The sequence below is a fragment of the Chanos chanos genome, chromosome 2 (assembly GCF_902362185.1).
Source record: "Chanos chanos chromosome 2, fChaCha1.1, whole genome shotgun sequence".
NCBI classification, from domain to species: domain Eukaryota; kingdom Metazoa; phylum Chordata; class Actinopteri; order Gonorynchiformes; family Chanidae; genus Chanos; species Chanos chanos.
Genome location: NC_044496.1, coordinates 5,799,982 through 5,814,328, shown reverse-complemented (window position 1 = coordinate 5,814,328; position 14,347 = coordinate 5,799,982). Strand labels below are relative to the sequence as shown.

The window sequence follows — 14,347 nt, the reverse complement described above, 5'->3', positions numbered from 1 at the left end:
TTAGGTTTGTTCCATTTTTATTTACACATGACACATGGCCCACATTAGCCCAGTAAAAATATTTTTTCAGAAATTCTGAAAACAGTAAGACTTCATTTGGATAAGAGAACTTGCTCAGGTATAACCAATCACTTTACAGGACAAACAAGCAGTTCCCATCTGTGATCAGTCCACTACAGGTAGAAGGGTGCTTTCAAAAGAACAGTGAGATTAAGTTGTGGAAATGCACAAGTCGGTAGATGGATATAAAAAGATTTCAAAGGCTTTAAGTATCCCATAGAGGACAGTCAAGACCATGATTAAGAAATGTGTTAAGGAATGTGTATGGCAACACCAACACCTTGCAGACCAAGCCTACATCAGGCCGTCCCTCCAAACTGGCTGATCAAGCGAGAAAGAGACTGATCAGAGATGTAACTAAGAGGCTGATGACAACCTTGAAGGAGTATAGTCCCTTTTGGCTAAGACTGGTCATTGTGTGCATGTGACAACACCACAAGCACTCCACAAACCTGGCCTTCAAGAAGAAAAAAAAAAAGCCACTCCTTAAAAAAAGCCACATCAAGTCATCTTACTTTAAGTCATCTTATCCAAGTCTCTTCAAGTCATCTTATCCAAAGGAAAGCATTCCTACAGTAAAGCATGGTAGTGGCATCATCTTATTGTGGGGCTCTTTTTCTTCATCTGAGACTGGGCACTGGGAACTGGGTCAGGATCGAAGGGGAGATGGATGGTGCAAAACAAGGCAGGCAAATTCTTGCTGAATCCTGCAAACTGGAAGGTACATGCCCTTGGGTGGGCTAATCAGAACCCCAACCTAAATCCCATTAAAAATCTTTGGAATGACTTGAAAAGGGCAGTCCACCAATGGTCACCCTGCAGTCCGACTGAGCTTGAATAATGGGCAAATATTCCTCCCTCTTGGTGTGCAAAGCTTTATTCAAACACACTCAAGGCTGTAGTTCAAGGAAAAGTGGCTTCCTCCAAGTACTACCTCAAGGGGGTGTTCTGTTATTCAACTCAGTTATTCTACTTCTTTATTTATTTATTTTTTTACAGAAAACTGCTCTCTCTCAGTCAGATGTTGGAAGGTACAATTTGTAAATAAGCAGAAAAAGTCTGTTTTTACTTGTGTTCTGGGCTTAAGGGCAACAAATGGTAAACATTTTGAAAGTGGATGGTCACTTTCTCCACTGTAACAGACCCTTAGGGACCATTGCCACGCAGTGAGAGGGAAAGGGACGAACACACCCATTCAAGGGCACATGGCCAAATCCATTCCCTCACACCCCTAACCAAAGTCAATGGGTGTAGCCCAGCTGGGAATCAAACCCTGAACCTTGAACGTAGGGTTCACCTTTAAAACACAGACAGTGTGCCAATGAGAAAGCACCTTCAGTGAGTGATCCAATCTGGGGTCACTGGTGTTTTCATGATCACAGCTCGGAAATAGCGTCGCTGGCTGTGGTATGCACTCCAAGGGAAGACAAGACGTTCTTCAGACAATGAGTCAGTATAATGACGTTCCAAAACTCGCTGTATTATCATCAAAGACATGTAATCCAACCACAATGTTTGTGTAAATAAAGCAAAGTTTTCTGAGAAGATCCAAATGAAAAGCATGGCAAACCAACGCCTTATCAGATGTCCAAATCAGATGGTGCTCCATTACATAATGTCCCTGTGAAACAAATGCCGAGGAGACATCGCCGGGCCAATTCTCCTGAGTAAAACTGCATCAACATCCGTGACAACAGGGCTATGCCATACACAAACAAATGGACCAGATGGGATTTAGACATCCAGCTTGGTGTTGATAGGTCCAGTCAGATGGCAATCTTGTCCACCCTTCAGGCTGAAGTGGACAACCACAAACAAAGAGACAGAGATAGAGAGAGAGAGAGAGAGAGAGAGAGAGAGTGTGTGTATGTCTGTTTCCCTGACTCAGGGTTAGATGGCCCATCTCTGCACTCTGATCCTGTTTGGGCTATTTTCTTGAGGTAGAAGCCTGAGGAGGAAGCGGACTTGATGTTATCATACGCATCTGTGTCAGATATCCCATGAGGCCTCTCAGCTCCCTGTGTCCAATCAGACACAGTCAAACTCCCCTAACCCCTAACCTCACATCTGTCAGTCAACAGCTTCATTAAAACGGAACAAGATATTTATTATGTTGCTGTATATACACAGAATATCTTTAAATCTCAACCTCCGGTTCCATAACCTCTATCTTCTGTTTCCATAAGACAGACTAGAACGGTCTTTCTTGAGCTCTAGGCAACCAATAGACTGAACTGATCGGTGGCAGTCCAGTGTCAGCAGAACTATCTTGTCTTGTCAACTAATTAGTGAATGTGCAAATATACAATTAAAACTGAAATAATTAAACACTGACATCATTCAGAATTTTAAAGTATTTTGGTATTATACTATATAGTGTTTTAAACATTATTCTTTCCAATGATGTTAAACATTTTGAAGTCTTGGTCTACAATATCTGTTTGGCAGTCATTACGACCCATCAAACAAGCAGTCTATTATCTTTTCAAAACAATTCTACATACAGCAACTGCTTCTGGAAAAGGTTTCGAACAAATTGGTAAAAGTACGTGAAATATAAACTTTCATCAAAAATCACAGGTTTGGTTAAACACTATAGCTCCACCTAATGGTGAATTCACACTAAACTTTGTACACTGGTTCCTGATATATCGTAGCATGATGACAAAATTAGAATGAACACTGGCCATTGCTTAGCGTGTGACAGGAGTACTGGAGTCTGATTGGCTGATAGTAGACATTTTCTTAATGCTAGAAATGTCACCCTAACAACTGTATTAGGTCCTTCAACAAAGACAGAAGGCACAGACTGGGATCAGATAGAGAGATGTCTGGTATAGATTCATGAATATTGGCTAACGAGTTCAAGTGCTATGGCTGTTTTTAAGGGCAGACACAGTACGTTTGATTGGCACTTGGCAGCCATATGGTTTGACCAAGCAACTAGGTTTGTAGAACTTTGCAAGAGCCTTGGTCCGGTGCACTGTATTTGTTTATCTAAGTTTGTACTGATTGGACAAGCAATTGAAGAGAACACATTTAGAAAATGTTTTTAGGCATAAAAATGGCCTAAAATTTAGAGGGTCAAATATGAATTTCTCTATAAAGTTTTATAAGTACCTCTAATGGGTTTTCTGACTCATTTCCCACAAAGCAGAATAAATGTATATATTTAAAATGCAGGAAAGGGGAGGAAGACAGAAAAAAAAACAATTTAGCAAAGACATCAATATGTGAAAACAGTTTATCAGTGACTTGAGAACATCAACATTATCAAACACAATGACAGTGTGCATCATTGCTCAGCTATGAAAATTCACATCATGTTAAGAAATGATTTTAAACAATGAAAAATAATTGATGAAAGAAATACCCCATAACATTAACCAACGAACCACTGAATCTCCATTGACCCAGAGAAGAACTCAAAAAAAAAAAACAATGTTAATACATGGATGTATAATCTGAAGCTTTGAAAAGATAAACTACCAAAAGCATTTGGTACACTCACACACCTTTTACAAGACGGCATTCCAACAGTCTGTCCAGAAAGTAATACATAGCATGAAATGGGCAATTTTTTGGAAATATCTCTTTAGTCTGACATAACTCATAAAAAAAAAAAAAGAAAACAGATGAAAAACGGTTTAACATGAAAGCTTTCATGGTTCTGAGTTCCAGTTTTGGCAACGTTGCATTAAAAAAAAAAGAAAAAGAAAACTTATTTGTCCTGATAGACTAAACATAACATCCCTGATTTTTTTAGCCGTGTGATTTTAGTCCAGACGAAAAATGATCTTAAAAATTTGAGAACACTACAACCCACCTAGCACCTTCTCAGTTGGTCTTTTCACATAACTCTATACTATCTAATAGCTTTCCATGCAATAGTCGGTTACCGAAGAATCCATTTTATAATTTGTTCAAAAAGCTTTCTCTCAGTATTGTTTCTGTTTGGTGTGCACAGTCTCTTTCCAAACTATGTGGAAAAAGTTCCTTACAGATAGTTATAACTCTTAAGCAATTTTGGAAACTACAGAATTCAGTCCTCTCTGATTAAAAAAAAAAAAAAAAAGGACAAAATGGCAGGTTGACTGGAATAATGTCATATGAGCTTCTCTGAAAAACCCTTATGAGAAAAATACATATCAAATCTGGGCATAAATACTGTTATGCTCGCAGGAAGCGTTTTGTTATGAAATTATCTGATGGCCTATTTTGCCTTTCATTCCTGGGTCATGTCACGGGGGGGTCATTTTTCATGTGACAGTCTCCATCGCAGCCCGTCGCCAGGGACAACACAGGGAGGGAGGGAGAAGACAGGGTAACACAGAGGTTTGGGGGAGAATCTGTAGAGTTTATTGTTATGCTTTACACGGCCATATGAGTCATATAATGTTATGAATGTTTGTATATGCCCATTTTATATCTTGCTCCTTCCTCATTTCCGTTATTTATTTATTGTTGTCACACTAATTTACTGACTTTTGACCTCCTGGATGGATAAGCATATCCACATATTTCAAACAAACATACTCCGTCATGACAAGGGACAAAAAATATTTGACTTTCTGGAAGGTTCTATAGGAAGATTGTGTTTTTGAGACGGTCAGGGAGAGTATGTCTGAGCAATAACATCAGAGGAAAGAACATTAGCGGTGCCTTATCTTTGATTTACGTGTCTAAGATTTTAGGAACATCTGTGAGAGAAGTTTGTTTAATAAAACTTTGGTAATTACAGGAAAATAAGGCGAGTAATAAATTACTACATCCCAGTCTTCAGGTGTGCAGACGCCCCAGTATCTTCCAGTCCACCCCAGACAGATAAGGAGACCACACAAGACTGCAGAGGATGGTGGGCCCAGGAACAAGGGGAAGAGATCTGACAGGGAGAGAGAGGAAAGAGGGAGAAACCAAGAGAGAAAAAAAAAGTAGAAAAGGGAGGATCCCACAGTGGGAGGGACTTTGAAGGACGCCCGAATGCTGTCATTAAGTTAAGAAAGATGAAGGCAACTCATACATCAGCTTAAGACAACCAGTCAACGCCCCACCAACTGCCAGCAGCCTGCATCGCACCAGCCACAAACATTTCAGCATTAAACACGTTGCCTCTGAGACAGGCTGATGTTAATGGCTTCTGATATACGTATGGAAAGCAGCACACGGAACGTGGAGCCTTTCCAAACGCGATTTAAAGCGTGTCATTCGGCTGGACGGCGTTGTAAGCATCGTGGGGTCAGAGATATGAAATCATACGTGAGTTTTCATTTCCTAACAATGTTTCCATTGCAAAACAGTCCTCTTATTCTCCTCTCTCTCTCACACACACACCCTCTCCAAAGGCTACAGGTGCAGGGCTTGGAGAGATAAAATGATTTGCAATTTCCCATAAGACTAATTCTGGAGCGGTCAAGCGAGGACTTTTCTCAGTTTTTTACACAACCATACCTCACACCAACGAGCTCGCTAACGTGACGAGAATGCGATCGGTAACATGCGTGACTCTGAACAATAGGAACAAAACCTCTTCTCTAAATCCCCTGATGCTGTTTCTCCGCAGTAAATAAGGCATACATGTGCATAATCTTCACAGTGTAAATCTTACAACACTCCTTTTTGGCAGGAATGCAGATTTCCACGCTAGGAGGGCGCTCCTGAAACGAGCCAAAGCGTGTTGGATTTTTTTCTTTTTCTTTTTTTTTTTTTTTTTTTTGTGAAAGCCTGAGTGAAGAATGTTGATGCAGTTTAAAAAGAAACCTGGCAAATCTCCTCATTAGATGTAGCCTACAGCACAGGGGACATTGTTTCTGGGACAAGCCCTCAGTTTCTGAGACAATAGATGCCAACGTGAGAGTCCGGGTCTCTGAGATGAGCAGGTCAGGCCTAATTGGATTTGATCTAAGCCCTTATTTGAGCATCCAGCCAAAAATCTCTATCGGTTATGTCACCGCTAAGCCAGGGATTAAGCAATGAAGCTATTTGCTTTCATAAAACACATGGATTTCCACTGAAAAGAGAAATTCAGCTTTTTTTTTTTTTTTGCTGACATTTTCACTCCATCTTAAATGTTAATTTATAGCGAATGCAGCATAGTGAAGAAGAACAAAAAGAGATGGTAAGCCGATCAAACCTCAAACAGATAAACCGACTTCATGCCATCTTTTTATAACAGTTAGTATTTAGTGTTACTTCGTATTAGAGCAGTACAGTTAGTATTTACATAATAACTACATGTGTAAGCACACTGTAACTTTAGCACTGGAATGTATTTCTCCAGTGTTCTCTCATAGTCTAATTCATAACAATAATTAAATGCATAAATGTCATTTGAATTTGCAACTACACAGTATTTACAAAACGTTAATAAATTTAAAACCTAAGTGGACATGCCCGGGGGTAGGAACCTTTACTCAAGTGGAAAAAGCGGCTCCCTTGGCCTGAAACATCCCCCACCTCAGTTTCTAATTACCTGACATAACCTTGTTTAATGAAGGCGTAAGTGACATACACAAACACTGCCTCTGAATGAGACAGATACTACAGTGGGTTGAAATTCAGTCGCACGAAACCTCCAAACAGCTGAAAGCTCAAGAGATGTACATAGATAGATAGATAGATAGATAGATAGATAGATAGATAGATAGATAGATAGATAGATAGATATCTTTGCCGTTGTTATGGTTTAAGTCATTCATAACATGTAAGTATGCAGCTGTCTTGATAACACACTAGAGTGTAAGCTGAGCTGTCTGCATGAAGACTTGAGAGGGAAAAAAAATACAATGCAATTACTACCACCTAGTGGTTAACAGAGGAATTTAATATCTGAGCCATTTGAGAATATACACTCTGAGACGTCATTCTCGTGACATCTGGTTGTTGGAACCCTCATTCTGTACAGATTGTTGTCTCTAAACGTGATCATAAAAAATTAATAACATAATATTCTTTGAGAGAACATTTTTAAACACTTGTACTTCATCTTTCCAATAAAATTGTATAAAGTGACGAATTTGTTCATTGAACTTACTTTTAATTGTTTTAAATGGTTTTAATTAAGTTGAAACTTCTGTTTATGATGTGTAGGCTAGGTTTTCATTCTACGTTTATCTGTTATGATGTGATGTTATCATACGATTTTCTCTTTTTTATCCAGACGTGTATGCTTTGGCACATGTTGACAGATATGAAAGGTACAGTATAAAAAAACTACATGTACTGATGCTGATGATGATGATAATGACAATAGCATCGATGATGATTATCATTCTTGTTGTCGTCATTGTTGTTGGTGGTGGTTGTGCTGTTGGTAGCCTTGTTGTTGTTGTTGATGGTCGTGGTGGTGTTGTTGTTGTTGTTGTACACTGACCTTCTAACAGAACATCAGCTCTAATGTTTGAAGACAGAAGGTCTGGACCACGGTTCAGAACCATTAAGCCGTTAACATGTTCTTTTTGTTTTTCCTCTCCAGACTTCTGGAACAGATGTTTAAATACCTCTCCTACAAGGTCAGTAAATACAAATACCTTTTATTGGTGCTGACAGATGCAGGCGGGTTTACTGCATAATTACATGTTTTCCGCTTTTCAAGGCTAATAATAAGGGCCTTTATGACTGGCTCTAGGCAGTGTTTCTCATAATGTAATGGTATTCATGAGCCTACAGAGGGCGCCAGAGGCCACTTTCACAGCAAAGTTGCAGCACGATTGGAACTCTTCAAAGTGACCTGTTAAAGTATAATTCGCTGTTTACGTAACTGTGTGTGATACAGATAAGGTAAGAGATAAGACCAGAAGAACATGGTATTTCTGAATTTAACTGGATAAAGGTAACAGTTCAAATTGTAATAAAGGCCAAAGATCCATATCCTTCTTATACTGTAATTAAATATTAACTCATTTTTCTCATGAAGTATAATGCAAAAGTTTCATTTTTTTCATAATCTGCCATGAAAAAGGCAAGCATCTGCAGAAAACATCTGCAATCCATTTATAAACATGGGATGTCGGCCCACCCCTTATCCTTATCTTTTCAACCCAAATCATACAGTATATATCCACTCAATAGTCCAGATATTTTCACCCAAACCAGTAATAATTTTTTATATACCTTTTGATCAAAGTGATACTTGCAACATATAAGACATGTCCTGCTAAAACAGAGTGTGACAAATTTGTTCCTACCACACCTTAAAATCATCAGAAACAGACTGTAATTGCCCTTTAAGATGCTGTTAAAAAAAACTACAAAAAGTGACACCAGTATATGAAAGCATTCATCAGTGAAAGACTATTGTCCTTTTTTTTCCCCCCAACTGTTTTTTGGCAACTTTTTTCCAGACTCCCAAAAAATAGCCTTGGTGTTCCACATACAGGAAATGCCACACTTGATGTAGACAAAGGTGAACGAGACAGACCACTGAGGGAGACACATACATTCTGTTCTTCCTCTTTCCCATGTGTCTGGGCAAACCACTGACCTCAGAGGCCAGCCCTCTATTTCCAAGGATACTTCATCATCTCTCTCTCTCTCTCTCTCTCTCTCTCACTCTCTGTCTCTGTCCTCTGTCTCTCTCTCTTTCACAGCCACCCACTATTTTTTGTATGTTGTTAGAGTGTGTGTGTGTGTGTGTGTAAGTGTGTTTTATATCTCCCTCTCATCCCAATCTATCTCCTACAGACTTTCTATGTCATTCCTCTCTCTTCCCCTCTTGCGGCTTACACATTCTTTACCTCTTAACATTATCTCACTCTGCCCTCTGTCTTCTCCTCCTCTGACCCCCCCCGCGCCTCTTTCTTTTTCCCCATGGCTGAGTCACCGTGAGTGGGAGCAGGACTGAGCAGACAGCCGAGTGCGTACTGAACCCTGCTGACAGTATACAACACCAGGGTGGGAACTCTCCTTATATGTACTCTAGCCTCCACCCGCCAATTACCGCGTCAGCAGAACACTCTGATGTCTTACAGGAAATGATGCTTATGGCCATAAAAAAAAATAAAACACTTTCAACAGAGAGGGACGGCCGTCACCAGGAGGGAAAAAAAAAACAAAAAAACAAAACTTAAAAGGGGGCAAGGGGATTGGACAATGAGTGCTGTGACTTTGATGAACTGGCGCAAGGGAGCGTGACTTGTTTCTGTACGCTTCACTGAGCAGATGTAAAATTTATACAATTATACAGTTATGCTGACATGACTGAATGACACTGCCGGCTTTAAAGGACCTTAAAAGTTCAGGGTCATTACATCAAACCAAGGCATGATAGTGAATTTAATTACGGATTATTAGTTATCATTTTGGGATGTGAATGTTTCTGACTTGAAAGGGCTGTTTTGATTGGGAGTTGTTGGGGTTTTTTTTTTTTTTTGGAAAGGTTTTGTTGTCATCGTTGTTGTAATCATTTACTGCAGGCAGAATGGAAAAGACCGGCCCGCGGGATATGAGACAGGCTATTGGTGTTGTACTATGTAAACTAAACTCCTCCGAATCCTGGAAAGTGATTGACTTTTAAGAAAAACACATTTATTTTATGAGGATTATAGCAATACAAAACGAGCACTCTTATTTTATTACAAGCGCATTGGTATCCGAGGAAATTTGCAGTAAATTTGAGACAGAATAAAAGTGAAAAATGAACACCATGGTAATTACAGGCCTCCTCTTGGTTACATGTTTAGTTTACTGAAGCTATGCTATTTCCAGTTCCTTAAAAGATGATGCTATTTGTAGTGTACTACACACAAACACCTTCATGCAAGAAACACAAAACTGTGATGAAGTCAATATTGTTTCTTATGGTTTGCAAACTACACTTTAAGGTGGAAATAAAACAATTTCAAAGTGTAGAAACTCTTCTATAAATGTGTTATTTACAAGACTGAAAAAAAACAGCAGAAAAGTTGTTTTGTGTATGTTACATGTCCTTTTCTAAATGTGTTCAGTAAGGGAGTAGCTACTTGAACAGACACTGAAATATCAGGACGCTTTGCAGAGAAGCCAAAGACAAGAAAGGGCATGATTTCTTTTACTGGGAGCAGCTGTTTCAAACCACAGACACATCGGGTGGAGTTTCAGGCGAGAGATTTTAAAAACGGGGAAAATTTCACCCACTCTATTTAGGTCATGCAGTCTTTATAGCAAATTAAATTAATCACAGAGTTCTCTAGTTTGCACTCATAGTCACTAAACATTTTCTGTCCAAGTTCTCATTTTATTACATACGGATGGCGCATTGAAGTCCCAGATTTAAAACTGATTTCTTATTAATTAATGATTAATGAATATTCATTTATGAACCCCCAGCATTTTGAAATGAACAAGCCCATAATATATGAGAGTTAAAAAAAAAGAAAAAACTTCTCTTGAACCTTCTGCACTTTCTATCTATTCAGACTGTAAGGAGCGGTTTTACAGCACACTTTAAAAGACATTAATAACCATCTCTAATACTCATTACTGTCAGTCTAGTCAACAGAAGCATTACTAGCATAATATTTACCATTCCCATGAGCTCTCACAGAGAAGATTACTGGGACTATGAAAAGTCTATGGAGGACAGTCATAGAGGCTGTGCTGCGTGGGGGTAAAAAGCCCCGGGCAGACAGGCCTGGGGGGGGGGGGGGTGCGAATGGGGGGACGAGGGGTGAATATAGAGCCGAACCGCCACTCTCATTGTTCCCAGTCCAGTCTGAGTGTGATTCACTGGAGAAGGCTTGAGATAAAACACTGAGGCTGGAGAAAGTGTCAGAGCAAGTCTATTCACAGCTAGCCCAGGAGGCCGGCTCATCCAGAGGAGGGGAGGAGGAGACTATGGTAATTTTCCCCTCAAAGGAAGTGAGCAAAGTGCACTGGAATGCGTGGAGATTAGCGGGAGTTCAGCTGAGAGCACTAGCCGAGCACCATCTTTTAGGGAGAGGGAGCTCAAACCCCCCGCTAACGGATGAAAACATGCCCCATTTCACCGTCGTTCCGGTGGAGGACAACTCGCAGTCCAAATATGACAGTTTGGAGGGAATAAACTGGGTGGATTACAGGGACACGGGACAAGGCTATCCTGGGCATGGAGACACTGTCAGCTCAGATGGTAAGTTTGTGACAGCCTTTTTAAAAAAAAAAAAAAAAAAAAAAACATTCCTCAAAGTCCCAGGACTAACACTTCTCTGTGTTGTGTGTTTACCATGTCTTTAGGAGAAGTTAAGTATAAGTTTGTTTTTTTGTTTTTTTTAATAACATGATACGTTCTGACAGTGTCACACCACAGGGAGAGTCTGTCCTTTCTATGAAACACTCAGACCACTAACGCAATGGTAACCATGGCAATCCTCCAACCAGGCTCTGACCGGTCTACTGACAGCTCACTTTTCAGACTTTTCATGGGGGTTCTGAGGTACAGTCTGTGGCGTATTGCTTGTCTAGTACAGTTAAGAGGTGGAGCAGACAAAACTGAAGCCCGACGTTCCCAAGCGTGGGCTTTAATACCAATACATCTGTGGTGACAAAGAGAAAAAAAAAAAAACCAAAACAATTGAAGAGGCGAGAAGGAAGGGGGGGAGGGCGGGGCCAGAATGGAGAAAAAGGGGGTGTCGCCACAATAAGACAGGCATCAAATGTTCCCTTAACACAAAAGATGGTGCCTTCTTTGTGTCAAGATTGCGTTTCTTTTCCCGCAAGAGCAGCTGTGTGCACTTTTCTGTTGTTCCTTTTCTTTCTTTCTAACTTTCTTTCGTTACATTTATTTTACACAAATGAGCCATTTACAGGGACAACTCCCTCCCGGGAAGAGAAAGAAGGAGAGACAGAGAGACTCTGTGGCCGAGAGGGTAGGATTAGAGGTTACCCAGCGTTTGATTTGTAAGGGCTTGTACAAGAAGCAGTGGGTAAGAGTATGCTGTCTATGACTGAGTATAAGGAGACTGAGGGGGGAAAAATAAGAAAGACACAAAAGGTGTCCAGCTTCTAAAAAAGGCACCCAAAAAACGCAAACACACACAAACTCAAACACGAACATACAAAATCCCGTGCGTACCGCCTTCCGGCACGAGTCACGTTCATTGAAAGCAACCAGCGTGCACGCCGTTAAGGAAAGTATCAGCAGAGCAAATCTAGGTAGTTCAGTGAGTTTATCGTAATTCGGTATTTTGGACATGACTGCGCTGGTTTGTTGAGAGGAGTCTTATCTGTCAGAGACTGTGTCTTAAGCTTACACAGTGCCTCTTTCTCTTCTTCCACATACTGTCACTTACCTTTACCCCCGACACAGATACGTGTCACTGGAAATGAGAAGAAAATTCATTTTACTGGGTCTCCGTCATATGAGAACACGAGCACACTGAGACCTAGATTCTTAAACCTTGGCAAACAAAAGATTACTTATGGCCAAACTCACACTGTGTCACAGAGAGTCTGTTTGGTATATTAGAAACTTGAAAATATTCACTTAGATGAATCCAATATCCTAACAAGGCTATATATTCATCAGTGGCAGCTTGGTGCTGACTAATCATATTGGGAAAAGGTTGAGCTCTGGGAGATTTTCCCATAATGAGGCAATTCACTGTTCAGCACTGTGATTTTCGCCCAATACGCAAAGAGACACATCCACATACATCTTGTAGGTGTAAAAAAAACTTGTGTGGATGAATGTTAGCCAAAGGCAAGTGAGCAATTTCCATTTTCTCCATATGAATCACCTCATACAGACAGTGAGCACAAAGACTCTAAGCAGTCAGGACCACTGGGCTGACAGTTGACCTTTTTCCTAAAAGCACACTTGTTAAAGAGATACGCTAACCTCAGGACCAATATTTCCAGAGAATTCTCCAGTCTTCACTCACTGCTGGTTTCTTTATAACCAGTTATTCTAACATAATTTTAGGGGAGGGAGTTTTTCAGAGGCAACCCCACTCTCTCTTCTTCTTCTTCCTCTTCTCCTTTCTTTCTCTCTAACTACATTGGCGGGACATGTTTTGTCAGTGTGAGGTTAGGAAACACATGGAAGCCTGAATTGACCCAAAAATACCCCAGCAGGTTTTCCTGTACCATCTGGGAATGGTGTTAACCCTGCATGAAGAACAGTACTCTCTCTCTCTCTCTCTCTCTCTCTCTTTCAGTCACAGCTGCAGTAAGAAAAAGAAACAGAGCCAGAGCGATACCTGTGTTACTTGCTAGAGTTATGTTTTTGGTTCACCAGTGGTATTGTTAGTATTGCTAGGAAAAGAGAGACAGACAGAGAGACCAGAGAGACCTGAACCACTTGGTTTAGAAGTTAGGTGTGTGCGTGTCTGTGTCTGTGTGTGTCTCTGTGTCTGTGTGTGCACCCTTGTGTTGGTTGGAGGAAGGGGAGACAAACTAGCTAAGCGCTGGACACTGAAGTGGATGATTTCATCACAGGAGAGGTGGAGTGGTGCTTTGAGAGGGGAAGGGGTGGAGTGTATGTCCACAGTGCTAACTTTGTTCCTGTTTGTGAACCCTGTTCTGTGTGACTCCAGCCAACACACTGTGGCCCTTGTGTTTGAACAGAACTCCAGTGGACAGACTGCTACAGTGGCTCACCAAGTCTGCCCACTCACACTATCAACTCAGCACTGCCACTCTGGGGTTACTTTGTGTGTGTGTTTGTGTGTTACGTGTGTGCGTGTGTTACGTGTGTGTATGTGTGTGAGCGCGCGTGCATCTCTGAGTTAGTCATGCCCATTAGATTCCAGCCATATTTAGCATATTCCTTAGTAACTGCAGCATTGCTTCTGGAATGTTGCTATTCTCATTTTAAAAGGCTACAGTATTGCTCTGTAAGAAATGTTAACAATTCCAGTCTCCTAGAGGAACACAGCAGAGGAAAAACGGGAGAGAGGACAGTGATGTCAGAGGAAGTTGATGAACTTCACATAGGACTAAACGGATTGTTCAGTTACACTGTAGTAAGCAGACATCTCAGCTCCAAGTACCATTATTCCAGCGTCTGACTTTTTACAGTCTCTGCTTTTCCACTGCTGTGCTTCTAGCCCTGTTTTGGTCATAATTCTGATTTGTTACCAGCTGGATAAAGACACACATAGACCAGCAGGGGAGCTGAAAGTGTTTGTGTGTGTGTGTTTGTGTGTGTGTGAGAGAGAGAGAGACACACAGAGAGAGAGAGAGAGAGAGAGAGAGAGAGAGAGAGAGAGAAAGAGTTCAGACAGCTGATTCAAAGTAAAGCCTGGGGGCAGGGGTTTGGGACAGCTGGATTTTAACCATGACAAGCTAGAGAAAAAGAAACAGGCTTAAGAGAACAAAAATAGGGGATGAGCAG

The 14,347-nt window shown here is 40.7% G+C and overlaps 1 protein-coding gene across 3 annotated transcripts in view; it reads left to right on the top strand.

The window, feature by feature from the left end:
* The first annotated feature begins 10,934 nt into the window (after nt 1–10,934).
* slc12a4 (solute carrier family 12 member 4) overlaps nt 10,935–14,347 on the top strand; it is a 29,234-nt gene continuing 25,821 nt past the window's right edge. For all 3 annotated transcript variants that reach the window (XM_030794151.1, XM_030794150.1, XM_030794149.1), the window contains exon 1: nt 10,935–11,143. In XM_030794151.1, the coding sequence (XP_030650011.1) occupies nt 11,008–11,143 (136 nt within the window). In that variant the 5' untranslated portion in view covers nt 10,935–11,007. The remainder of the gene's footprint in view (nt 11,144–14,347) is intronic.